This window comes from Carcharodon carcharias, chromosome 26, assembly GCF_017639515.1.
Source record: "Carcharodon carcharias isolate sCarCar2 chromosome 26, sCarCar2.pri, whole genome shotgun sequence".
NCBI lineage: Eukaryota > Metazoa > Chordata > Chondrichthyes > Lamniformes > Lamnidae > Carcharodon > Carcharodon carcharias.
This window is the reverse complement of record NC_054492.1, coordinates 36,936,670-36,964,266: the sequence shown is the minus strand read 5'-3', so window position 1 is coordinate 36,964,266 and position 27,597 is coordinate 36,936,670. Positions and strand designations below refer to the sequence as shown.

Below are 27,597 nucleotides of genomic sequence, written 5' to 3'. Positions count from 1 at the left end.
CCACCACCCTCCCAGGCAGCGCATTCCAGACCGTCACCACCCTCTGGGTGAAAAATTTTTCCTCACTTCCCCCACTAAACCTCCTGGTCCTCACCTTGAACTTATGTCCCCTCGTGACTGACCCTTCAACTAAGGGGGACAGTTGCTCCCTATCCACCCTGTTCATGCCCCTCATAATCCTGTACATCTTGATCAGGTCGTCCCTCAGTCTTCTCTGCTCCAAGGAAAACAACCCAAATCTATCCAACCTCTCTTCATAACTTAAATGTTTCATCCCAGGCAACATCCTGGTGAATCTCCTCTGCACCCCCTCCAGTGCAATCACATCCTTCCTATAATGTGGTGACCAGAACTGCACACAGTACTCCAGCTGTGACCTCACCAATGTTCTATACAATTCCAACATGACCTCCATACTTCCAGTTGTTAGCTTCGCCTTCTGCCATAACTAAGGTTCTTCTTTTCATTCTCTACACCCTTTAGTCATGTTTAACAGGTTTAAATATTCTGCAGTGCCCATCCACTGTGACTACTATGGATTTGTATTAACCTGTGCATCTTCTAAGAGATGGTTTTTCTTTCCATGTCTGGAGAGGTTCTGTACTTCTACTTAACTGGACTGGCTGAGATATATTCAAGTGCATTGAAAAAAAATGGCAATTCTTTGTGATAAAAAAGCTTTGACTTTGAATTAATGTTACAAGTGAGCTCTGTTTCATTGTTAAACCTAGTCTGAGGGAATTTTGTGGAATTCTTCCTCCACCCCCTGCCACTTTATTTGTTCTTATGCTTTCTTTGTATTTGTCAACAGTCCCAAGTACTGCTCCTCAGCTGTCCTTGTCGATTCCTACCCTCACTGATATTCGGGTGACATGGCTTCCTCTTTCTCCAGAGCTCAGTCATGGTAAAATAACAAAATACCGCATTGATTACTGCACATTGAAAGAAGGTATGTACATCTTGCTTGTTTGATATTTTTGAATTCTGTCACACACCTACTATTTGAAAATAGAAAGTGTTTATTTTGAAGACATTGTTGAGATTTTTATTTTCCTTGTATTTCTCAGAATTACAAAGCACGATATCTGCAGCTTAGAACATTTGATATGATGGCCAGCTTTAGAACAGCAATCCTTCATTGTTGAAAATTTACAACCTTTTCTGTCAGATGGATGGAATGGTATCTCTCTTAGTAACAGGATTATTTCTGGTCATTTCCCCCATGGCTTTATTCCTTTCATAAAAACAGTATGAAATTAGCTAGCTGTGCCATTTGCAGAGCTTGGGTTATGACAGAACTTGTTTTTATTCATTCACAGAGTGTGGATGTTGCTGGCAAGGCCAGCGTTTATTGTCCACCCATAATTGCCCTTCAGGAGGTGGTGGTGAGCTACTTCAGAGGGCTGTTAAGAATCACACTGTGGTTCTAGATTCACATGTAGGCCAGGCTAGATAAGGCTGGCAGATTTCCTCTCCTAAAGAGCAATTACTGAACTAAATGTGTTTTTACAAGAATTCAATAGTTTCATGGTCACAATTACAAATACTAGATTTTTTAAATTTCAGATTTACTTAATTAATCGAATTTAAATTCCCCAGCTGGCATGTGGGATTTGAACTCATGTCTCTGGGTTATTAATTCAGACCTCTGGATTATGAGCCTAGTAGCATAACCACTACGCTACCCCAATAGTGTATTTTTTTATTTATTTAGCTTTGATTCTCATCTTTCCAGTTCCACACTGCTAAACCAATTATCTTGTTTTGGCTGCTCTGCGCAGGTAGTTTTCTCATGTTTACTTCTCCAGACTGTGCTTGGGATCAGAACGTTAGTCTCATTGACTCAGCCAAAATACTGAATACAATAAGCAGCGGTGAGCATCAACTGGACTTTGAACTGTTCACCATGGTGCTCGCTCTGTTCAGCTACATTCTTAGCATCAATTACTTTTCTTTTTGCACCGTTGACTAAATTCCTGACTGTTATGCATTCTGGCTTGTTGGGTTGGTTCCCAGTGAACATTTTGTATGAATAGGCATGACCAGTTTATGTTCTTATAGAGCAAAGACCTGTAATTGTTTGTTTGTGCCTCAAATGTCTGTAATATGCTGCTGTATTGAAAATTTGTAGGAAAATCTCAGCACTAATTTGAATTATGCTATACATTTTGGGTTAATTCCCTCTCCAAATACAAGTATGATGCACAGATTCATAACATGGTCTCCCATCTAACACATGATAACTTGGACCAGGGCGCATTAAATTTCTGCTACCTACTGCATGAATAAAACTCCCAGATTCCTTAAGATCATCGTTACTGTAATTAAACTATCAATTGAATTTGAACATATGGAGTAAATGGCCACCCTGTTGAGCAATTTACATGATCTATACATTCTATTACCTTACTGGATGAGTTGGCAAAGTTATTACTCTGTTGGGCAGACAACATGGCAACCATATTTAATTTTAACCAATAAAGGAAACAAAGTGTTTAGAGTTTTCAGAATTGCAATGCAAATACTTCATTGTTCTCTTCAGAAGGTCAACTTTATTAAACTAACACATGACATCTCAGCATGAAACATCACAAATTATTCCAGACATTGAATATCTAGTGATGTTTATTTTGGGATTGTCTTGCTAAGTTGTCCATACCATTACACCAAGATGTAGTTGCAGACTTAGCAACTACTATTGTGTGAATTGGTGATTCTTACCCTTATATCCATTATTAGCTCAGGCAAATAAGATTTTTGACTCTCAGTATCTCCTTGTGTGGCAGTTCTGCTAGATGCAGAAGTTCTGAGAGCAGAGATCATATTCAGATCCGAATCCTGTTTCCAGCAGTTTAATTGTAACCACTAAAATACCTTGCTCTTTCAGGTTTGGTGTTTGCCACACTTGTATTTTTACCGAATAAATCTCTTTATATTGCAAAATACAAAAGCGATTATTTTTCCTAGCTCCAGTCATTCTGTTAACATATTAACATGTCTTACCCGTGTACATGTTGTATCTTTGTGCCCATGGTGTCTGCCTTCCTCCTTCCATGCTGTTAAGGTACATGCATAAAAGAGAAATCGCTTTTGTATTTGTTAGGAAAGGCACCATTCTGCAATGGCTATAAAGTGAACTCTTCCTTCATCATGGATTCTAAATGTCAACACATGAAACAGTGAATAGTTTCTATAATGTACAATAATAATCATTTTAGCCATCAGATGAGCTAGGCTCCTTGAGCTTTAGGCTCTGATTTTCCATTTACACAGACCCTTAAGGAATGAATTGCCATCCATCCTGATCTGAAACTCCTCCTTAAAATAATCTTTGGGTCAGAACTTCCGATTGTCAGATTGCCACTCCATTCCCTTTTACTTAGCCAGGTTGGGAGCTGCACGTTTCTAGCCTGCTTTTCTGATGCGGTGCCTAATTCCTGAAGCCTGCTTATTGTGCAGCGGTGCCTGATTCCCAAAGCCTACTCATTGTGTTCATTTGGAGGATACAACTTGAAGGGACTTCTGTTCCTGGAAAAGAGTTCCTTCCACAAATGAACACAACCTTTCCACTATTGTTCCTCTAAATACTTAATTGTTTATAGTTACAAGTATTTGGACTAATGACATTGTTTACGAGCTAAGCAGTGTGTTTCTAGCTTATATCAGTGTCAGTATATAACTCTGTTAACTGGGAATGTGGTATATCTTAATTTAACCTGTAAGCCACTTCTTCCCTACCTCTCTGCTTCTGAGGATGTGTTCACCTGTACTAAGTGCCTCTGATGGACCTTCTGAAACTGGGAACTCAAATTAGGAAATCACTTTGGAACATTTTACTACTTTAAAAGTGCTATATAAATGCCAGTTGGTATTGTTGTAAAATCTTTACGTTTCCTACTGGATGTAAAGGTGTATATTTGATGCATTAAAAGTCTAGTATTTGGAATGTGATCCCAACCTGTTCCTATAACGTTTGTTTATTGAGATTACTCATGATGTGAAGTAAACAAATTTTAGGTGCCCTAAACGTTGTCTGCTTCACCTCCCCGACTAGCAGGCCGCAGCTGGGGTCCCAGCTTGGTTTTAAGTCAATCTCAAAAAAAGTAAGAGTGACACTGAGCCACCATTTTGGTACTTGGAACATATGCGGTCTCGTGGACAACACCACAGCCAACAGACCTGAGAGAAAAACTGCTTTTATTGTTAGAAAGCTGGCTAGGTACAATCTCCAGATCGCTACCCTCAGCGAGACTTGTCTACCTGAGAGGGTCAGGTCAAGGAAATTGGTACCGGTTGCACAATCTTTTGGACTGGCTGTGGAAAAGAAGAATGGCGTGAACCTGGCAGAGGCCTTGCTGTCATGAGCTATCTCATCAGTAAGTTGATTTGCCTTCTCAAGGGTGTAATGATATTGTGATGGTACTTAAAACTCCCCCTGCATGGCAACAGGCAAGCAACTCTCATGTGTGCGCCCTTTTCATGGCAAACCCTGATGAAGTCAAGGATAAATTCTATGATGATTTCCATTCCTTGATTGCTACTGTGTCAAAATCAAAGGCTAATTGTTCTTGGTGACTTCAATGCAAGAGCTTGTGCAGATTGCCAGGCATGGGAAAGATTCATCAGGAAAAAAACAAGATTGGCATTTTTACAGCAACGGTCGCCTTTTGCTGAAGATGTGTGCTGAGCACGAGCTCTTAATCGCAAGCACAGATTCCCCCCCCCCCCCGCCACCCCCGAATCGCAACTATATATCTTGGATGCACCCCCATTCTATGCAGTGGCATTTAATCGACTTGTCATCACCAGGCAGAGGGACAGACAGGATGTACGTGTAAAACCACGTGTGGTGCTGACTGCTGGACTGATTAGCATTTTATCATTTTGGAGCTAAATATCAAGATCCATCCCGCTAGATGCCCCCAGGGCATGAAAGTTCAGAAGCGTCTCATTTTCTCAAGGCTCAAAACAGGCAGTCATGAAGGACATCCCTCAGAGATACTCAAGAGTCACTTGTGTACAGCAAAAAGGGACACACTGCCTTGAGGATGACTTGGTGGGATTGGGCAACTGTCAGGGATATAGTGTACTCCACTGCTGTAGAGGGAGTTGGTGGCATAGTGGTAATGTCACTCGACTAGTAATCCAGAGGTCCAGGCCAATGCTTTGAGGACATGGGTTCAAAACCCACCACAGCAACTGGTGGAATTTAAATTCAGTTAATAAATATGGAATTGAAAGCTAGTCTCAGTAATGGTGACCGTGACAGCTATCATCGATTATTGTAAAAACCCATCTGGTTCGCTAATGCCCTTTTTAAGGAAGGAAATCTGCTGACCTTACCCGGTCTGGCCTGCATGTGATCCCAGAACCACAACAATGTAGTTGACTCCTAACTGCCCTCTGAAATGGTCTAGCAAACACTCAGTTCAAGGGCAATCATGGATGGGCAACAAATGCTGGCCTTGCAGCAATGCTTACATCCCATGAAAGAATAAAGTAAAAAAAGAAACCCTTGGCTTTACCTCTCATAAGCATCAAGACTGGTTCAATGAAAACAATGACCTAATCTGGAAACTACTGGAGAAGAAACATCGTCTCTACACTACCTTACTAATAAGTCATCACTATCCAAGCATGATACTTGCTGAAACATCCGCAGGACTTTCCATTGTATGCTCAGAGATGCAAGACACATGGCTGAATCAGAAAGCAGACAAACTTCAGTCATATACAGATCACAAAGACTGGAAGAGATTCTATGGTGCTCTGAAATCTGTCTACAAGCCCCAGTCTACCAGTCCATCACCAATCCTTGGTGTCGGCAGGGCAACACTGCTCATAGAAGAAGCCCAGATTCTAGAAAGATGGGCAGATGAGTTTAACCAAATCCTCAACTGGCCTTCACCATCAATGAAGAAGCAATTAATTGCTCTCTTGATGACTCTCCCATGCTGTTAGAAATGACAAATGTAGTCAAACTCTGGTCTTGCGGCAATCCTGGATAATGGTGAGCCTGCTGACCCATTCCCAGTCACTAATGGAGTTAAACAGGGTTGCCTAGTAGCACCAACCCTCTTCATGTTTTTCTCCACCATGCTTTCCATTCTCATGACCATGGATCCTATCCCCGAATTGCTTATGAACATACTTAAATTTTAATTAAGGCGCCCTTTTTTTAGAAAGGACATACAAGCAAAAGCTGGCTGAGATGCTAAGGTAACCACTTACTGGAAAATTCCTATGTGGATTACTTGACCAACTAGTTCAGAGAGAATGGAATGTTGCATCTAAAAGGTGCGACACGGCCTATTTCAGACAGAAGCACTTCAAAGGAAAAGATATAATGTAAACTGAACTGTAATCCCATGTGGTTGCAGAGATAGTGGAAAATTATTACCATCTCAGCCAAAACCGCTAGCTGTTGAGTTATATCCCAGACTGTGAACATGAACTGAGTTGAAAAAAAACAGATCTGGGCAAAAGACATGTTTGTTTTTTTCCCTTCCAGGAATACACAAGTAAAGGGGTTTAAAAGCCAACTGCAACCCTAGTTGTGTGAGCTAGTCTGGTGTTCTGTTCTTGTGTGTGTGTGTGCATGTGTGCGCGCGTGCGTGCATGTGTATGTGCGCGCTGTGAAAGATCACAGCTGAAGAACAACTGGTTATCCCTGTGCTTGCAGGTTAAAAAAAAAAATTCCTCTCAGATTCCTGGGAGCAAGTCACAAGGCAGCAAAGCCACAGTCAAAAAGAAATAGAACAACACGTTTCAGCTAACCTGCAGGACGAAGAATCTCCAAAACTAACTGCTGAACTGTGAAAGTTAGCACTACCGGAATCACCCCAACTTAACAGCCACAGCGTTTCACCATCTACTCATGGACAAGCCAAGGGACTGATTTGTATATCTTTTCAACTTTTATTTTTGAACTCAATTTCTCATTTCTAATCTGTGTATATGTGTGTTGTGTTTTAATTATTTTTTCTCACGTTTAGTTGTTAATAAAATCAATCTTTCTTTGACTCAAGACAGCCTGGTTAAATTGGCTCCTTTTTAAAACATAAATGCATTTGGACTGGAAAAGGCACCCAAGGGAAGGAATCCTTTTTGAATTAACCTTGTTGCAACCAACCAACCAAGGGGGTTGAATAAAAAAGGGGAGCCAGGTCACCTGGGAGCCTAACAATTTGGGGCAACCTCGCCCGAGGAATGGTTGTAACACTATGATGGTGATTCTGGCATCAAAATCAGATATCGCATAGCTGGGTGCTGCTCAATTGAGATGACTCGGGGCAAAGACTAAGCTCTCCAAGGACAAACTTCGTGATTTCCTGTTGGCTGATGACTGTGCACTAGCTGCTGGTTCAGAGCTGGGCATGCAATGTAACATGGACTTGTTCTGTAATTCATGCAACAAATTGGCCTTATCAGCATGAAGCAAACAGAAGTCATGTACCAGTCTGCTCCAGAAAAGCCCTATCTCAAGGCCAAGGTTTCAGTCCATGGCCAGAACTTGTCAGCAGTGGGCTAAGTTCACTTATTTTGACAGCGTATTCTCTTGAGTCATCCTTATTGACGAGACACGTGCAAGTGTTGGTTTTGGCAGACTTCAAACATCAGTTTGGAACAAAGAGGAGTAAGTCTACCTACAAAATTGAAAGGACGTAGAGCAATAGTCCTGCCCAGTATACTCTATGCATTTGAGACTTGGATTGTGTACCAGCGTCATACCAAGAATTGCAATCACTTCCGCTTGAACTGCAGAAGCTTCTGAATATCAGATGGCCTGACAAAATACCAGATGCTGAGGTACTTACCGGAGCTGGCCTGCCAAGCATCTACACCATATTGAGACATTCACAATTCATTTGGGCTGGTCATGTATTCAGAATGCCTGATACTTGCTTACCAAAACGCATCTTCTACAGAGTGCTTGAATCTGGAGTGTGCAGCCATGGAAGTGCTACAAGGACATTCCAAAAGCTTCACTCAAGAATTTTGATATTGACTTTGAGTCCTGGGAGAAGCTCGCCCAGGATCGCTGCATCTGGTACAACCAAATAAAAAATGGTGCAGCCTTCTTTTAAAACAAGCGCATATCAAAGGCAGGGAGAAATATCAAGGAGAAGAAATCTCGAGCCAGCAACTCCAAAACGCAATCATCTGAAGATTCCTGTCCTATTTGCAGCAGAACCTTCCAGGCGGAGATCGACCTTTGCAGTAACCTGTAGGAGCCCTGCCAAAAACCCCACATAATGGACATGATCATCTTCGCCTTGAAGGACAAACAAAACACAAACTTGTATGGAATATTTCGTTTCCCATGTAAACACTGTCAAAGCTCCTGAACCTGAAGTTCAGCTCCTCAGGAACAGAATGCTTAATTTGTGATGCAAATGAATCTATGTTCTTAGTTCATATTTCTGGTTGACAGGTTGCCAGAAATACACACATGCAACATATAGATGGAAATATAAAGAATTCTAACTTGTAAAACTTGTAAGGCCTTGACTGCAAATTCAGGCTCTTGTTTTTATTCAAACACAGTTAATAGGTGTTATCTCTGTTTTTGTAACAGATCAGATTTATTCAATTGAAGTTGACGGAAATGAGACGCAAGTCATGCTTCCTACTGTACAATCAAAGAAAATATACAAAGTTCGGATTGCAGCAAGCACCACTGTGGGATATGGTGCACCATCAGAATGGACCCAGCACCTAATCCCTGAACGAAATAAACTAATTATGGGTAGGCATAGAGTTATAGAATGATCTCCTTTCAGATTAGCAGGTTCATTAAAAGGTGAATTTTCCATGAAATACAGAGTGTACATATTCTCCATTATTTAAAAAATAGGGCATGACTGGTGTAATGTTGTTCTTTATTGTCCACCATAGAATAAGTGTAATATCCATTCCTATTTAAGGTACACTGCAGGTAGCATGTTGTCCATTTTAATTTAGTGCATACTGCCTACCAGGCATATTCATTAATCATATTCCATTGGACATATCTTTTTCAGTTTTTTACTTACAAAAAAAATATGACTTTCATTGAAGCATGTATAGTGATGTATAGGCTCCCCAAATTTATCTACATTAATTAACTTATGTCAGAGTTTGCTGATGTTCAAAATTTCTTTATGTTCTAGACATGTCTACATCAGTGCCTTCTGCGCAGTTTTGCCCTGCTAATTTTCAGGCTTTAATGATGCTCACAATTCCTGGAAAAGTACTGGATTTGGAGTAATTCAAATACAACTGCTCTGTCTGCTGTGAGAATAGTATATTACAATTGAGATGAGTTTTAATGGTTGCTCAGAACTGAATTGGGGAGCCACACCCATCATTCTTAATTTCGTACTGGCTTTCTTTTGGGTGCAACACCGATCCCAATTCATAGATTGACCGTTGGTGTAAAGAACCATTTTTAAAAATAAACTTGAAGTTTCCACAACACAATTTTGCACTTCTGAGAGAAATTTGGCTGTTGGGTGATAGAGGGCTTGCAATCAGCAAAGCTGCCACTGCTCACACAAGGTGCTTGATTATAGACTTGCCATAAAACCTCCACTACCATACATGACTCTCAGTATAAAGCCATATATATCCCTTTGCTTGTAACAATAACATAGTAAAATTCCCCAAGGCACTTCACAAGCATTGTCAAACAAAATTTGGTACTGAGCAACAAGTGATATTAAGGCTGAAGGTCAAAAACTTGGTCCAAGAGGTAGGTTTTAAGGAGAGTATTAAAGGAGTGAAGAGATGCAGAGGTTTAGGGAGAGAATTCCAGAGCTTAAGGCCTTGGCAGCTAAAGGCATGGCAATCAATGGTGAAGCAGTTAAAATCTGAGGTGCTCTCGACAATGTGTTGTTTAATTGGGGGCCAATGTAGTTCAGTCAGCACTGGGTGATGAACTAATGGAACTTGAGTTAGGGCACTAGTAGCAGGGTTTTGGATGACATGTTTAGAGAGGCTAGAACATTATCAGATAATTACTGTTATCACTTTGACATGATTCAAGTAATAATCATGACCTGTTCTTCTTTGCTCCAGTTCCCTTTGCTCCAGCAGAAATGAAGGTGAAGGCGAAAGTAGACTCATTGCTGGTCACATGGCAACCACCCTCTAACCAAGTCCAGATCCAGGGTTACAAGCTTTATTACAGAGAGGCAGACGTAGATGATTCGAACAAAGAATTAAGTGAATCTAATAGAGATGAACACTGGGCAAAAGGACCAATACGACTTAGAAGAAAAGTGAAGCAATATGAGATTACTGGATTAGGTTAGTCAAACTAAACTAACCAGAATTTTAATAGCAATATCATGGAGTATATTTTGTTGAGCTGTATAATTTTTGTAGAAATTACAGATTTCAAATGGAAATAATGCTATTGGTTGAAGCATTGGTTATGGCTCCATCAGTGAGGCAAATTGCATAACTATTGCTTTACTTGCTTCCAGTGTTTCAGTCAGCAGTGTTTATATCTGCCAGTAAAATCCACTTATCCAACCTACTTCAGACTTCTCATGATTGCCCATTGCATGTCTCCCATTGGTGAATGTGAACTTTAAAGTAAATGAAAACAAAAATGGAACCGTGGTTTTGTTCTCGAGTATGACATAACATTTAGAATGCAATACATTGTATAATCTCCTCCCCTCGTCAGTCATAAATCATTCTGGTAAACCAGTGAGTGGTATGCATTGCTAATGTTCACATTTTATAACAAATAGGGCTTAAACTTTTCAGCCTTTTATTGATGTAACCCTTTTTAAACAAAAAAGGGTGAAAACACAAAACATCAATTCATAGTTTTGATGTGCAGTAGAAAAAAAAAGCAAGGGCATGGAGCAGAGTTTGAGATGAGTCAGAATTCTGCTTTTATCATTCTGATTTTTATCATTCTGATCTTTCGTTCCAAACTTAAAAGTTATGATTAGATTTATCCATTATTAAATATTACATTCAGATTATTAGTATTTAGTTGTTGATGGGAAAAACTCTGGTCTCAACATTTTTAGTTGCTGAGCATGAAGGGTTTTTATAAGGTTTTACCTGAAAACTTTACCACCTTGTTCCTTCACTTTAGTAAGAATCTCTCTGACAGTGTGTCTTTGACAGCTTATACTTAATGCAACTAATATTTGTATGCAATATTCACATCTACACTACATGTACATTGATATGCTAGACATTTGGTTTCAAAAGTGTAAAAAGTGAATATTTGAAGATGACCAGAGCGTGAAAGCTTTTCTTGGAGACTTTGAGCATGTCCTAAAATTAGAGATATTATGCTCCATATGTGAAGCACAATGGTGAATTTGCGATTGAAGTACTTTTCACAAGGTCACCTACAGCATGATGTTGCACATATGCCTTGGTGCCACCAGATGGTGCATCAACATTTCCTTATGATTTCTTTCACTCTAGTGCATGGTATATTTAACAATGCAACTAAATCCCTGCACTCTTGTTTGGAGCCATCTTATACATTGCATCCAATTTTATCCAGCCTCTGATATAATATTCTGCATACTGTGGTGGAGAAAATGAAAATAGTCTCACATATAAACCATAGCATGGGTCCCTTATAGCTGTGATGGACTTGTAGAGGACTCTTTTTTATAAAAAGATTTACTGCTGCCTAATAATTTACTGTAGCATTTTTTATCCTGAAACTTAGTTGTATGCTTTTACTTCCAAACGTGCCTCAGCTGCACCAGAATCTTTGTGTTAAGCAGAGGCATCTTCCCCCCCCCCCCTACAAGCACCTCCATCTCTTCTGAAAGCACAATCACTCATTGCTGTTTCAATGCTTAAGATGAAAGCTTTTGCTGGTTCATCTCGCGTTGTAAACATTTTGAATTCCTGATAAATCATGGAGGTGGACATAAAAGTCCTTATTACAGTAACTTAGCTCTTTGAAATTAGCACAATTACAGTCAGATTTTTTTACTGTTATCATGGATAATCGAGTGAAAAATAATTGGTAGATTTTTTTTCTCAATTGTTTGAAAATCTCCTTGTACAGCCTTTCTATCCAAAATCAGAAAATTCTGCTTGTACTATTAGCTAAAGGTTGTACAAAGCATCTACAGCAAGATCTATTTCAGGATTTTGCAAATTATTGTGTATTGTCCATTACATTGGCAAATAGCCCTATTATCTTTGCAGGTTATCTGCTACTGTTATTGAATCAATAATATTTCTTGTCTCTGACATTCTTCGGTTTGGATTCTAGACTTCACATTTGGCTTGCCTTTCATGCTGATGTATTAGACATTTGATTTCTCAAGAAAAAGTTTTCTGAGCTGAGACCTGTCTGGAAAATCGCATCATTGCAAATAACTAAGCTTTTAAAAAGTCTCTTTCTTTTTTATAGCTGTAAAGAACAATTGCAGGTTTTATTACATCTAGGTAAACACATACGGCCTCATTTTATAGTTCATTTGTTTTGGATTTCCCCAGAAACATTGTTTATCCTATCTACACAGTTCCTCGATCTGTTCTGGAGCATTGGCCATCCTGTTTTGAGTGCGTAGAGGAGCGTATCTCTTTACATGGTTTTCCTCCTTTGGATCTGAGCAGTGCTGTAATTAAACTTATGTCTAAATGATTCACTGTAGTTTACCCTCTACTCCACTCAGTAATGGAATAACTGAGCCCTACTTTGAGCAGAGCAAGTAATGTTTTTTTTGTTGTTGGAATCAGCGAAGTTGCTGGAACCATACTGGTTGGTGGATTGACTGGTGGTGTATTCTCTGACGGAGTTTCTTTGATGTTGAAGAAATGTTGTCAGACTGGTTCTCTATGGAATTGTGACCAAAATGTCATCACAAGAGTTGCAAGCTCTAATTTCATGTTCATGCCAGAAGCACAAGAGGGAGCACAAGCCCTGTGTCTCATTGTCCCGTATCAATCCAGAGTATGGTACAGGTTTTGCATAATGCTTTTGCTGGAGACACATTTCTGTTGCAGGACTTGATTCCTTCTTGCAGAATTTCAAATGTAAAATTATCAAAACTCATTGACTCAGTTTTGGGAGGATGCATCAAATTATGGAACTCTGGTGTGCTCAACGTAGTTTGCGTTTTCTGTGCTTTAAGCCACAATTGGGGTTAAACTTGAAAAATGTCTGTTGTTTCTGTTGCCTCTTATTGGCACCTGACGTTCGATTTATCATATGGAAGAAGCATACAACTCCAAACTGAAATGGATTGCTTTTTTTTAATTTAAAGTTTCCTTTTTGTGTTTTTAGTGGCACTTCTACACAAAGAGTGCAATCTGTTCTTGAATTTTAATTTTGGTCTGGAACCCTGAGAAGTGTTTGATAAACACATTAGCTACTTCTATTGCACTTCAATTTCAAAAATCTAACTTCAAAAAGGACTAGACAATTACAAAGCATATGAGTAAAATTGAACCAGTATTTTATGTTGTCTCTGTCTATCTGTATCAAAACAACTTTATCTATAATGTGCAATTTTAAACTGAGATGTGATTGGTATATTAGATGACCTTACAAGAGGTTTTTGAACCCTCCAAGACTGTCCTGAAGTATCCAGGATATAATGGTTAATCTCCTAAACATTGCTATGAACAACCCAGGAGAATAATCACTGGAGATTCTCAAAATGAACACTGGTGAATCAGACTTATCTTGATATTAACCTCTCATTAGTTTCATACATTCATGAAAGCTCTGGCCCATCCGGTGTTTGAAATGACAAGGCAACATGCAATTGTCCTGTTTCATTCATTGTTGGTGCCCCTGTCTTGCTTTACAATTGCAATGCCGTGTGATGAAACCACCCACCCCCCTCCCCAGTTTGGCTTTACAATGGCACCCCCCCCCCCCCCCCCAAACCAAAGTATATTCATTAAGAGTTGATAACCCTACATTATCACAGTATCTTTACAGTGCAGAAAGATGCCATTCAGCCCATCGAATTTGTACTGGCTCTCTGAAAGAGCATTCCATCTAGTTCCGTTCCCTTGTCGTATCCCTGTAACCTTGCACATTCTCTTTTCAGGTAGCAATCTAATTCCCTTTTGAATATCTTGATCAAACTTGCCTTCTCCACACTTTTTCAGGAAGTTTGTTCCAGACTCCAACCACCCTCTGGGTGAAATAAATTTTCCTCTCATCACATTTAACCTTTTTGAACCTGCATCCTCTCATTCTTGATGTTCTCTTGAGTGGGAGCAGTTTCTCACTATTTACCCTGTCCATTCCTCTCAGATCTTGAATACCGCTATCAAGTCTCCTTTCGGCCATCTTTATTCCAAGGAAAGCAACCTCTCCAATCTATTCTCATAGCTACAATTCTTCATCCCGAGAATCATTCTCATGGATCTACTCTGTGCTCTCTCTTATGCCTTCACATCCTTCCTCAAGTATGGTGCCCAGAACTGGAGGCAGTACTCCAGATAAGGCCTAACTAGTGACCTATACAAGTTTAACATGACTTCCTTGTACTCAATGCCCCTATTAATAAAGCCTAAGATACCATATACTTTAATAACTGATCTCTCAACATGCCCTGCCATCTTCAATGACATATGTACATATATACTGAGGTCCCTCTGTTCTTGCATTTCTTTTAGAGGATCTCCCTTTATTTTATGCTGTCTCACCATATCTTTCCTGCTAAAATGAATCGCCTCACACTTCTCTGCATTGAACTTGATCTGCCATTTGTCTGCCCAATCCACCAACATGTCTGTCATTTGTTATGTTATTCTATGTTATTTGACATAGCTGCAATTGTACATGTGATGCATTATTTAATACCTTTACTGTTATTATATGTGATGAGAGCAGTTTAATTTTTCAACTGTTTTAGAACAATTTTTATAATTTACAACTATTCTTATTCTGGTAATTATATACTGTAAAGTAGAATTAAAGGGAACATTGAAGTTGGGTATTTGTGTTTACTGTTTTCCAAGTAAAATTTAAAATCTGAAGCTATCTGCGCTTTTGAAAGCTGAAATATTGGCATACTACTCAGGGTTAATGGTGTAAGCAAACTCTCCATAATTAGTATTATTTAAAATGAGATTCTTTCCTTAATTGTAATATGATGCCATTGAACTCGATGCACTGTTCACAGTGTGGCAAAAAGTAATTGTATCACATGTCGCTAAATGTTCTAACAATACACGTTCCCCTGCTTCATTGCACTTGAATAGATCTTTATTGGCTTGGAGAGCACAAATGAAGGCTACACATCCTGCTTTCATCCAACTACAGTATTGCACTTCATAATTCAGATAATTAATTCAGCAATGAAATGCAAAGTGCTGTTTTTCTTTGTTATACAGAGCAAAATTGGTATAGGCTATGAAGAATTTTCTTAGCTTCCTGTTATTTAATTAGGATCATTAGCAGAATGTCACAAATATAAAGTGTACATTGAAGTAACTATAACTGAAGTAGTTATCTGCACAGCAGTATTGGAATAGAGTTAATGGAGAGAAATTAGTCAAAGCCCCTTCTTGGTCCTAGGTTTGGCATTGTGGAGGCAGGAAACCTGAGGATCAATAGAAATTGCCCCTCATGCATACTTGCCAAGCTGTGTCCATAGGCAGCTCGCCCGAAGGAGGGAACCAATTTTAGGCTTTCTGCCTTGCTAATAGTGACCCACAGGTATGTCCTTGGAGTGGTTTGGCATGGGAGAGAGGGCCGATCGTAATTCAGGGGAGCAATCCTGCACTTTCTAGCTCCATAGGAAAGTGATTTTGCAAAAGAAAAAAACTTAGCATTTGTTGGTGACCACAAAACTGCTGAAGAAATCTCAGCATAGCAGGCCTATTGCCCTCCCTGCTTATGAGGTGACCAATTTGATAAAGGGGTCCTTTCTTAGCTCTCTAATTTCGACATTGAAGGCACCTAACATCAGTTTTCATATCTGCCTAGGAAGTCTAAAAGTGGTCTGCATGAATTTAGCTGTGACACCAATGCCTTCACGTATTGGAAAGAGGCAGTCCCATTCCAATATTGGTGTGCTTTGTATCCTCCTTTTAACCATCGAAACAGGTGTAATGCATAACAATTTATATCCCAATAAATTGCTACCATGAATGAACTTAGTGTATTGATCAGAATTGAGACTGTGAAATGAAGACAACCACAGCAATTCCTAAAGATGCATTGAAACTACAACTTTGTAGCACTGTGATGATTGTAAACAATGACATTTCAGACAAAGCTAGCACTTGAAGAATATTCTTAAAATGGATTTTGTTGTAAATAGCCTAATTGGCAAAAACTATTTTGAGCATTGCCTTTCTCGAAACAGGGAGGACAGCAGCAGTTGGTTACAGATTCTGGTCTAATGTATATATTTGTGTATAAGATGACCTTCCATTCCCCCTTATTTTTCAGTTGCAGAACCTGAAATAAATACATGACCCAAGCATAAGACCATGTGATTTGATAAAGTCAGCATGGGTTTTATGAAAGGAAAATAGTGTTTGACAAACCTACTAGAGCTGTTTGAGGGAGCTCTAACCAAGTGGATAAGGGGGAGCCAGTGAATGTAGCATATTTGGATTTTCAGAAGGCATTTGGTAAAGTGCCCCACAAGTGGTTGTTACTCAAAATTGGGGGTAATATGTTAGCATGGATTGGCAAGTGGATAGAAAACAGAGTAGGAATAAACAGGTCATTTTCAGGATGGTAGAGTGTAACTAGTAAAGTGCTGCAATGAGCAGTGCTTGGGCCTCAGCCATTTCCAATCCATATCAATAACATTAAGTGGCAGGACCAAATGTCATCTATGAAAGTAAGCTGTGAAGAGGATGCAAAGAGGCTGAAAGAAAAAAGAGACTGGCAAGATGGTGGTAGATGGAGTATGATATTGGGAAATGTGAAATTATCCACTTTGGTAAGAAGATTTTTTAAAAAGATGAAAGACTAGTAAATGTTAGTTCAGAGTTTTGGGCGTTCTTGTACAGAAATTACATTGCATGCAGTTAGGAAGGCAAATTGTATGTTATTGCAGAAGGGTTGGAGTATGAATAAGGAAGTCTTGCTGCAATTAGATATGGCTTTGGTGAGATCACGTAGAGTACTTACTGAAGAAAGAATGTACTTTCCCTGGAGGAGGTGCAATAAGGTTAACTAGACTTGTTTCCTGGAATGAATGGGCTATCATATGAGGAGTGATTGAGTAGAATTTTGAGTTTAGAAAAATGAGAGGTGATCACTTTGAATTGTATAAAATTCTTAGAGAGCTTGACAAGATAGATAATGAGAGGGTGTTTCGCTTAGCTGGAGAGTACAGAAATGGATATTATCATCTCAGGATAAAGGGTCAGCCATTTAAGACTGAGATGAAAAGAAACTTCTTCGTTTAGAGGGTTATGAGTCTTTGAATCGATAGATTTTTTTGGGCACCAAGGGAATCAGGTGATAGGGCTGGAAAGTAGAATTGATGTAGAAGATCAGCATGACCTTTATTGAGTTGTGGAGCAGACTCTATGAGCTGTAAGACCTATTCCTGTTCCTATTTATTATGTTCCTAAGACCCGTCGCCACCTCTTCAGCTACTATCACTGATTTTAATAAGTGTTGGATGTCTCTTTGTGCTGTGCACAGACATATAGTGGGAAACTTAGAGGAGAGATGTGAGGTAGTCCAAAATAGAAATGTGTGACCAGCTCATAGCAAATGAATATATTCCCTAGACTCAGTTACAAAACTATTCACCATGTTACTGATCTTTAAATGTCAAGTCCCTACTTGCGACCTAAGGACTGACCTAAATTGTGCTCTTATATTTCTGCATCAGTGTATATGTAGCATGTGCTAGCTTCCTTCAGTTGAATGGTTACTGCATTAAAAACAGCTGGGAAAATGTGTTCATTTATATCAGTTGCAATATCTTAAATTGTTACAGTGGCAAAATGTTCTGGTTGATCTATTCAGAAAACTCATTGGATTTATCTGCTTCCTCATTTAGTTTCAGACACACTTTATGAAATTAAGTTGATTGCATTCAACAAACAAGATGATGGATATGCAGCGGTATGGAAAGGGAAAACCGAGAAAGCACCTGCCTTAACCTTGGGTGAGCACCAGTATGAGTGTGCCCATGCTGATCGTTGAGAGCGCAGGATAAACACAATTGATCATAGTGAGCACAGCCAAAAGGGCTTAACAATGGCCAAAGAACTTCCAATTTTCTCACTGTGCAAAATAGATGTTTAAAATGGAGTTTTCATTTCTCCATGTAAGACTTCTGTGGGTGAATCAAAAGTATTTTCTATAGTTTTGCAAGTTGTTCAGTTGAATTACTAGCCTCTAGACAATCTATAACTATTGAATTAGAAGGTAAATAATATATGTAAAAATGTATTACATCTCTTGTATGTTTCATTTTTCAGATCTCCCAGTGATGCTACCACCTCCAACCCAACTATGGGCAGAATCCAATAGTTCCAGAGCAATTTGGTTACACTGGACTCGGCCACCGTTCACTACAGTTCGAATTGCAAATTATACTGTGCGTTGCAGTCCTTTGGGGCTCAAGAATGCTTCTCTTGTCACTTACTTCACTAGGTGAGTTCGAGTAACTATAAAGCTTTCTTGAATTTGTTGCAATCAATTAGAAATGAAAAATCAAAGTGTTGGGTCAATATCCTGAACCATGGCTGAAGTTCCATTCTCATCTTATTCCCAAGTTTAGATAAATGGCCTTTTGTTTCTCCCTGCTTTCAGATGGTGAATTATAAAGGAACTTATCAAATTTGTATCATAGCGATTATTAAGACCATTGGCATAGCTTTGTTGAAACTATTTGTGTTTGGGTGGGTGTGTTTTACTTAGGATGTTTGATTTAGATGCAGCAGAGAATTTTGAAAAATTCATTTGGCTGCTTTTAATGGAATTTCAAAGAAAGTTGTATAAATGAGAAAAATTCCATCCTGGTAGAACATTTTAACTGCAATTTTGGATGGTGTGTGTGCTTCCTGCTGATTCCTATGGATGTTTAGAGCCAATGACCTCGGGTTATTGCTGAGTGTTGTGCAATCCACACGGCTGAAGAGTGTGGTCTGTGTGTGTACTCCAAATATGGTTGTTTGATTTTTTACATCTCTCTCTTCATTTAAAGACTGCTGATCAGCAGTTCTTGGACAAATAGTTGGTGAGTAGCACATTTTATAGTTGCGATTGATACTGGGTCATGCAGACCTACATGATATCCTATTCCCAGGTTGTGGAGAGAAAACAAAATGGCCCCGACATGTATATAAGAAATAATGGAGTAGACTCTCGTTTCTCCTTCTCGTGGAACCATGTCATCTAATCCTGAGCATATCCTGTTTCGTGATTGGAGAGTGCTTCTTTTACCTCTTGGGTTAGTTAAATTTTGCTTTCTGCTACAGTCTTTTTGTAAAGTTTGTTCTACTTGCATCAATTCAAAACAAATAGAGAATTAAGACTGTCACTAGTCCTGAGCTCACCAATAGCTTTGTAAAAACCACTGCTACTACATGGAATGGAAAGTTTGTCCAGTGGTGTTCAGCTAAGTTTCTTGGCCCCCTTTCCTGTAGCCATATATCTTCAACTATGACACTGTATTTTTGAAACCCTACTCTATTCACATGCATATTCAGTCTGTTATAATCCTCTGGTATCATGGTTGCAAGGAGAACACGCTGGTTCATGAAGGACATTTGGAAATGGAAACGTAAAAACGATCACTCTAGTCAAATTGGGATCTTGATGTAGTCCTATACAAGTTGATAAACCTCTTTGCCTGTAATTTTAAATTCCTGTCATCTGTCACAGAAGACTGTGCTTTTGGTGGTTCCTGGTTCAACTGAGTTAGTTAGAAATGAGTACTGTCTGCCAGTCCTCCTTTTTGTTTTGGCACTCTGATCAATATTTTCTAAATGAAGCTCATCATATTTGAACTAGGGATTGCTCTGTGCTTGTGTGCATCAATCTGCAACAGGATATGTTTATACAATTGGAATTACCTAAACAGCTTTGGAGGCACTGGAGTTGAGAAAGACTGAACATGAATGAGATGTGTTGTCAACTGTTGTCCATATATAGTTTTCTTACACTTTTGCTTGGTTGACTATTTGTCCGGCTTTACGAAGGGTTTGAAGTTTAGCAATGCACCTTTTTAGTGGTGATTCCTGGTTATTTTATATTAAAGAATAACATTTGTGCAATTCATTGTTTATTTCTGTGATATAGAGAGCCGTTATTAGAAAGCGAGGCATCAAAGCAGTTTAGATAATTATGATATTAAGTGTGCCTTTACCAGTTAGCATTAAATATATTAATTTCCAACATACAGCCTCCTGACTTTAAACAGCATCAGTAAATCAAGATACTTTAAATTTTGTTGAAGCTACTTAAACTTATTGTCTCACTAAGTGAAACAGTCAGTTGATCTATGCTAATGCATGTAATTTATGCTGATGTGTCTTGTGATGAAAAATAGTTAACAATGGAGACCAAGACAGATTAGGATGGCCTGAGCACAATTGTCAAAACAGTATCTCTTCTATTGTTTCTAAGGCAAGAGTATTCATGCCAGACTGAAGTTATTTGGTGCAAGATGCACAACACTTTCTTGTTTAAACAAAAAGGAAAATTTGCAAATACGGTACATCTGAAATAAAACTGCTGGAAATGTACAGCATCTGTAAAGAGTGAAGACAGGCTAGGAAGTTTTGAGTGTATACGTTTTTATTATGCTTTGTTAATATACATCGGTGAAGTTTTTCCCTTGTGTAAAGTAGTATGATGCAAGAAACTAGTGAAGCTTGTTTAGTCTCGAGAAGATGCAGTTGAGTGATTTCTTCAAACCCCAGCAGGTTTAATATTGTAGGCAATTCATCTAGATTATATATATGTTTGTGATATCCAAGATAATGTTGCCTGTAGGAAATCTATGGTTTGATTTAAGATGGAAACTTTAAAAGATTGAGATAAGACAGATGGTTTATGTTCTCGATGTTGGAGCTACGTTTGCACTTGGAGCAGGAGTGGGCCCTTCAGCCCATTGAGCCTGCTCCACCGTTCAATGTGACCATGGCTGATAATTGACTTCAATGCCTTTTTCCCATTCTATCCCCCATATCCCTTTATATCATTGGTATTTAGAAATTGTGTCAGCCTCTGCTTTAAATATACTCAATGACTAAACTTTCACAGCCCTCTGGGTAGAGAATTCCAAAGATTCGCAACCCTTTGAGTAAAAAAAAAAATTCTCCTCAGCTAAGTGGCTTCCCCCTTTAATTGTATCCCCAGTTCTAAACTCACTGACCAGGGGAAACATCTTACCTGCATCAACCCTGGCTATCCCTTTAAGTGTTTTATAAGTTTCAATGAGATCACCTCTCATTCTTCGAAACTCTAGAGAATACAGGCCCAGTTTCCTCAATCTCTCTTCATAGGACAATCCCGCCATCCCCAGGAACAAGTTTGGTGAGCCTTCGTTGCACTCCCTCTATGGCAATAATATAAGGGGGTCAAAACCGCACACGGTACTCCTGGTGTGGTCTAACAAAGGTTCTATACAATTGAAGCAAGACTTTGCCACTTCTGTATTCAAATCTCCTTGCGATAAAAGTTAACATTCCATCAGCCTTCATAATTGCTAGCTGCACCTGCATGTTAGCTTTCAGTGACTTATTAACAAGGGCGCCCAGCTCCGTTGGTACATCTACACTGTTTAAGAGAGACTCTGCACATCTCCTCCTACCAAAGTGGATAACCTCACATTTTTCCTTGTTATATTCCATCTGCCATGTTCTTGCCCACTCACTAAGTCTATCCAAATCCTCTTGAAGCTGCTTTGCATCTTCCTCACAATATATATCCCCACCTGGCTTTGTGTCATCCGCGAACTTGGAAATATTACATTTGGTCCCCATATCAAAATCATTGATATATATTGTGAACAGCTGGGGCCCAAGTACTGATTCTTGCGGTACCCCACTAGCTATAGCCTGTCAATGCGAGAATGACCCATTTATTCCTACTCTCTCTTTTCTGCCTGTTTGCCAATCCCATGCCAGCATATTACCACCAAGAAATACATGCAATTATGTAGCATCTTTCATGACCACTGGCTGTCCCAAAGCGCTTTACAGCCAATCGACTGTTTTGAAGTGTTATCACTGTTGTAATGCAAAAATGGCTGCCGCATTTCACATGCACAGCAAGCTCCCACAATCAGCAATGTAATTATAGCCAAATAATCTGTTGTTGTACTTTTGATTGAGGGATTAATACTGGGGCTAACTTTCCTGCTGCTCTTCGAAATATTGCCATGGATCTTTTATGTTCACCTGAGGGCAGATGGGGACTCAATTTAACATTTCTTTCAAAAGGGAGCACCTCCAACAGTGCAGCACTCCCTCAGTTCTGCATTGGAGTGTTAGCCTAGTTTTTGTGCTCAAGTCGGAGGGGGCTTGAACCCACAACTTCTGACTTAAGAGATGAGAGTGCTACCAACTGAGCCACAGCTGATGCAATGTAAAAATCATAAATATAAAAGCATTTTATGTTGTGTGTCAATGAACACTTTACATGTTAAAAGTTATTTTCCAGTATTCAACTTTTTTTGGTTGATTCTAGCTCTGAAGAAGAGATTTTTATCACTAGCCTAAAGCCATACACCAGGTATGAATTTGCAGTCCAGTCCCATGGAATTGGTGTTGATGGACCTTTCAGTGGCATTGTGGAGGGGTTCACCTTGTCTGACAGTGAGTACAAGACTTTTACATTGTTAATCAATGATTGTTTCACAGTTATGATTAGTGCCTTTGAGCTTTCTTTGGTAATCCCTAAGATCTGTTGCATACCTCACTGGTTATACCATCAGTAGAGATATTGAGGCTAATTTTCACCTTCAGGTTTAGTTTAGTCCTAAGACATTAGAAACTGGTGCAAAACCCACCCAATAGCATTTATTCCTCTGTTATAATCTGATTTGCATAACTATTCATAGATACAAGTCAGATTTAAAACCATGGGGACAATTAAAAGGATCTCACAATATGGAAGATTCCAAAAAACTTTGGAGAACTTTAAAAGCATCTCAACCAATTAATCTGCACAAGGTCAATATTTTTTTTTTTAAAAGCAAGCAAAAATGAAGAAAAAAGAAATCCTAGGCATAAGTATGAGTCTATGGACAAGTGATAGAGTAGCTAGAACCCAATCTTTGCCCCATGAAGTTGATTTGGTTCAATAGCAAGAATGGTTGTTCTCTCTGCGACCCCACCATACCAAACCAGCATTGTAGCATGCCTGCATGTAAATGCAGTTAATTTCCAGACCATAGCTGAAGGCATTGGCTGAGCTCAGCATTGATAAAGCAGGTCATAACAATTATTCTCCTATGTGCCTGGTGGTCTTTTCTGTCATAAATAGAAGGTAAATGTATCAGAGTTTCAGAAGTGCTGTCCATCTTGTGGATGTAACCAGTTAGGGGACATAGATTTGTGGTCACTCTAGCATGCTTTCTTTCATGCAGTGCTATGTAAGTTGTGACCTGCTACAATCAGAGTGCTTCTGAAGAATCTTTGAGCATAAGTTAGTCAGGTAGTCACATCTCTCAATGGTGTCACTGGGGGTTGTCTAATCAGCTGCCTTTCGAAACAGAAGGTTCCACCACCTTGCTCTTTGCCAGAGTGAAGTAATGCCATCTCTATCTTAAGTTGCACGCATCAATGAGTGCTGACAGGAGGGCACAGAATGGCTCTGGCATCTAGATCTGTCTGATGTCCTTCCATAGGTCACCCTCCTCCCAAAGGTCCGCTCAGAAGTTTCCCATTGAGAATCTGATAGAACAGTATATACAGTGGAAGTGCCAGAAAGAGAGAGAAAACAGAATCACAGAATCAAAATCACAATGCAGAAGAGGCCCTTCGGCCTATCGAGTCTGCATAGACACATGAGAAACACCTGACCTACCTACTTAATCCCATTTACCAGCACTTGGCCCATAGCCTTGAATGTTATGACGTGCCAAGTGCTCATCCAGATACTTTTTAAAGGATGTGAGACAACCTGCCTCAACCACCCTCCCAGGCAGTGTATTCCAGACCATTACCACCCTCTGGGTAAAAAAAGTTCTTCCTCACATCCCCCACTAAACCTCCTGCCCCTCACCTTGAACTTATGCCCCCTTGTGACTGACCCTTCAACTAAGGGGAACAGCTGCTCCCTATCCACCCTGTCCATGCCCCTCATAATCTTGTACACCTCGATTAGGCACCCTTCAGTCTTCCCTGCTCCAACAAAAACAACCCAAGTCTAACCAACCTCTCTTCATAACTTAAATGTTTCATCCCAGGCAATGTCCTGGTGAATCTCCTCTGCACCCACTCCAGTGCAATCACATCCTTCCTGTAATGTAGCGACCAGAACTGCGCACAGTTCTCCAGCTGTGGCCTCACCAAGGTTCTATACAATTCCAACATGACCTCCCTACTTTTGTAATCTATGTCTCGATTGATAAAAGCAAGTGTCCCATATGCCTTTTTCACCATCCCACTAACATGCCCCTCTGCCTTTAGAGATCTATGGACACACACGCCAAGGTCCCTTTGTTCCTCAGAACTTCCTAGTGTCATGCTGTTCATTGAATACTTCCTTGTCAAATTACTCCTTCCAAAGTGTATCAGCTTTCACTTTTCAGGATTAAATGCCATCTGCCGCTTAACTGCCCATTTGAGCATTCCGTCTATATCTTCCTGTAGCCCAAGACACTCAGCCTCACTTTTAACCATCTGGCCAATCTTTGTGTCATCAACAAACTTACTAATCCTGCCCCCCACATAGTCATCTATGTTGTTTATATAAATGACAAATAATAGGGGACCGAGCACAGATCCCTGTGGTATGCCACTAGTCACTGGCTTCCAGTCACTAAAGCATCCCTCTGTCATCACCCTGTGCCTCCTACAACTAAGCCAATTTTGAATCCACCTTATCAAATTACCCTGTATCCCATGTGCATTTGCCTTCTTTATAAGTCTCCCATGCGGGACCTTGTCAAAGGCTTTGCTGAAATCCATATAAATCACATCAGCTGCACCAGCCTCATCTACACATGTGGTCACCACCTCAAAAATTTCAATCAAATTTATTAGGCATGACCTCCCTCTGACAAAGCCATGCTGACTATCCCTGATCAAACCTTGCCTCTCCAAGTGGAGATAGATACTTTCCTTCAGAACTTTCTCCAATAGTTTCCCTACCATTGACTTGAGACTCACTGGCCTGTAGTTCGCTGGCTTATCTTGACAACCCTTTTTAAATAGCAGAACCACATTAGCTGTTCTCCAGTCCTCTGGCACCTCCCCTGTGGCCATAGAGGAATTAAAAAATGAGCCCCTGCAATCTCCTCCCTTGCCTCCCTCAGCAGTCTGGGACACAAATCATCCGGACCTGGAGATTTGTCCACTTTTAAGCCTGCCAACACCTCCAATACCTTGTCACTCCCTATATCAATTTGCTTAAGAACCTTGCAGTCTCTTTCCCCCAAGCTCGATACCTTCATCCTCATTCTCTTGGGTGAAGATGGACGTGAAATATTCATTCAACACTCTAGCGATGTCCTCTGGCTCCACCCATAGATTGCCCCCTTGGTCCCTTATGGGCCCTACTCTTTCCTTGGTTATCCTCTTCCCTTTGATATACTTATAGAATATCTTGGGATTTTCCCTACTTTTACCAGGCAGAGTTTTCTCATATCCCCTCTTTGCTCTCCTAATTGCTTTCTTAAGCTCCAGCCTGCACTGTCTGTATTCCACTATTGCCTCTGCTGATTTGCTTCCCTTGTACCTGCTAAAAGCCTCTCTTTTCCTTCTCATCGTAACCTGAATATCTCTGGCCATCCATGGTTCTCTGGGCTTGTTACTCTTCCTATCACCCTAGAGGGAACATGTTGAGCCTGTACCCTCCCTATTTCCTTTTTGAACACCCCCACACTGTTCCTCTGTAAATTTCCCCACAAGTAACTATTCCCCGTCTACCTTGGTCACATCCTGCCTTATTTTACTAAAATCCGCTCTCCCCCAATCCAAAACATTTTTTTGCAACTTGTCGATTTCTTTGTCCATAACAATCTTAAACTGTACCATGTTGTGATTGCTATTGCTAAAATGCTCCCCCACCACCACCTCAGCCACCTGTCTGGCTTCATTCCCCAGAATTAGGTCCTGCAATGCACCGTCCCTTGTTGGACCCTCTACATATTGACCTAAAAAGTTCTGCTGTACACATTTCAAGAAATCTACTCCATCCAAGCCCTTAACACTGTCTATCCCAATTAATGTTGGGAAAGTTGAAATGACCTAATATAATTACCCTATTGTTATTGTTTTTACACACCTCCACAAATTGTGCACATATTTGCTCCTCAATTTCCTGCTGACTATCTGGGAATAAGATAGTATAAGATAATGTGGCTGCCCCATTTTTATTCCTAAACTCTACCCACAAAGCTTCATTCGATGTCCCTGAAATAGCCAAAAAAACCTTTGGAATCTGTGCCTGTTAAACATTTTGGCTTGAAGGTGTACCTCAGCAACCCAGGATGCCAGATTCTCTGGCCATTTTTTGAACTTGGCATCTAACATGCTTGCTGGCCAGAGAATGGAAAGGCAACTTGCACATCTTTTTTAATACTGAAATTAAACTCTGGACTGCTTTTGCAACATCCACCCTAAACCCAACAATATTTTTGATTGGGGCTGAAATCAGGCAGGACTAATTTCCATCCAATTCACAGTTCAATACATCCTATTTTATACCAGTTGTACCAGAAAATGGTCATTGTCATCAAAATCAGCCGCATGGACTTCAGCTTTTGCAGATGACTTCCAGCTTTTTGACTGCTGAATATTGATTGGCTGGGATCTTGTGTTGTGTTTTAGATGGTCAAGAAAGTTAAGATTATCATGTTTCTAAGTATATATGATCATTCCTTTAATAACATATTTGCATTGAATCTAGAGGTTGTATCTCCCACAAGATGTTAGATGCAGATCATAGGGAAAAGTGTAGAATAGTGCTTCAGTATAATGTTTGTTCCACAATTTTTTTCAGAAAAAAAACATTTTGTGAATCGCTGTGTGGATTTCTGATCGTTCTTCTAGAGGAAATAGACTGGTGCATTGAATTTGTCGATAAAATTACGCATGCAATCCAGTTGCCGTTTATAAGATGCATCTTCCAGTTAAATGAATCCTTACGAGATTTTTTAATCAGATTATCTCATTTGAAGGTTTATTTTCAGTAATAAGATGATTGCCTCTAATGAAAAATGTCCTGTAGTAAGTAATCAAACATCTTGTATCATTTAAACGGTCCCTGGGCCAGAAAAAAAAAACCTGTTTAAGTAACGAGTTGGGGCTGAACTTTTAATGATGTTGCATGAGTATCAGCATCAGGACTGCAAAAAGTGCAAGTCCTGTTCAGGTTATTGACACCTGTTTTCCCTGCTGGTAGATTTGACATGCGATCTCCAGCAAGCTCCTTTTTGACTGGCACAAAGGGAAATATCTTCTTGGAGGTAGGAAATTTGAAAGCATTTCTTTTTG

General features: G+C 39.7%; 1 protein-coding gene across 1 annotated transcript in view; it reads left to right on the top strand.

The window, feature by feature from the left end:
- igdcc4 (immunoglobulin superfamily, DCC subclass, member 4) overlaps positions 1 to 27,597 on the top strand; it is a 140,446-nt gene that overhangs the window by 88,477 nt on the left and 24,372 nt on the right. The window contains exons 9-14 of the mRNA XM_041174907.1: positions 812 to 949; positions 8,579 to 8,749; positions 10,060 to 10,290; positions 17,979 to 18,086; positions 18,403 to 18,577; positions 22,622 to 22,749. Coding sequence (XP_041030841.1) covers positions 812 to 949; positions 8,579 to 8,749; positions 10,060 to 10,290; positions 17,979 to 18,086; positions 18,403 to 18,577; positions 22,622 to 22,749 — 951 coding nt within the window. The remainder of the gene's footprint in view (positions 1 to 811; positions 950 to 8,578; positions 8,750 to 10,059; positions 10,291 to 17,978; positions 18,087 to 18,402; positions 18,578 to 22,621; positions 22,750 to 27,597) is intronic.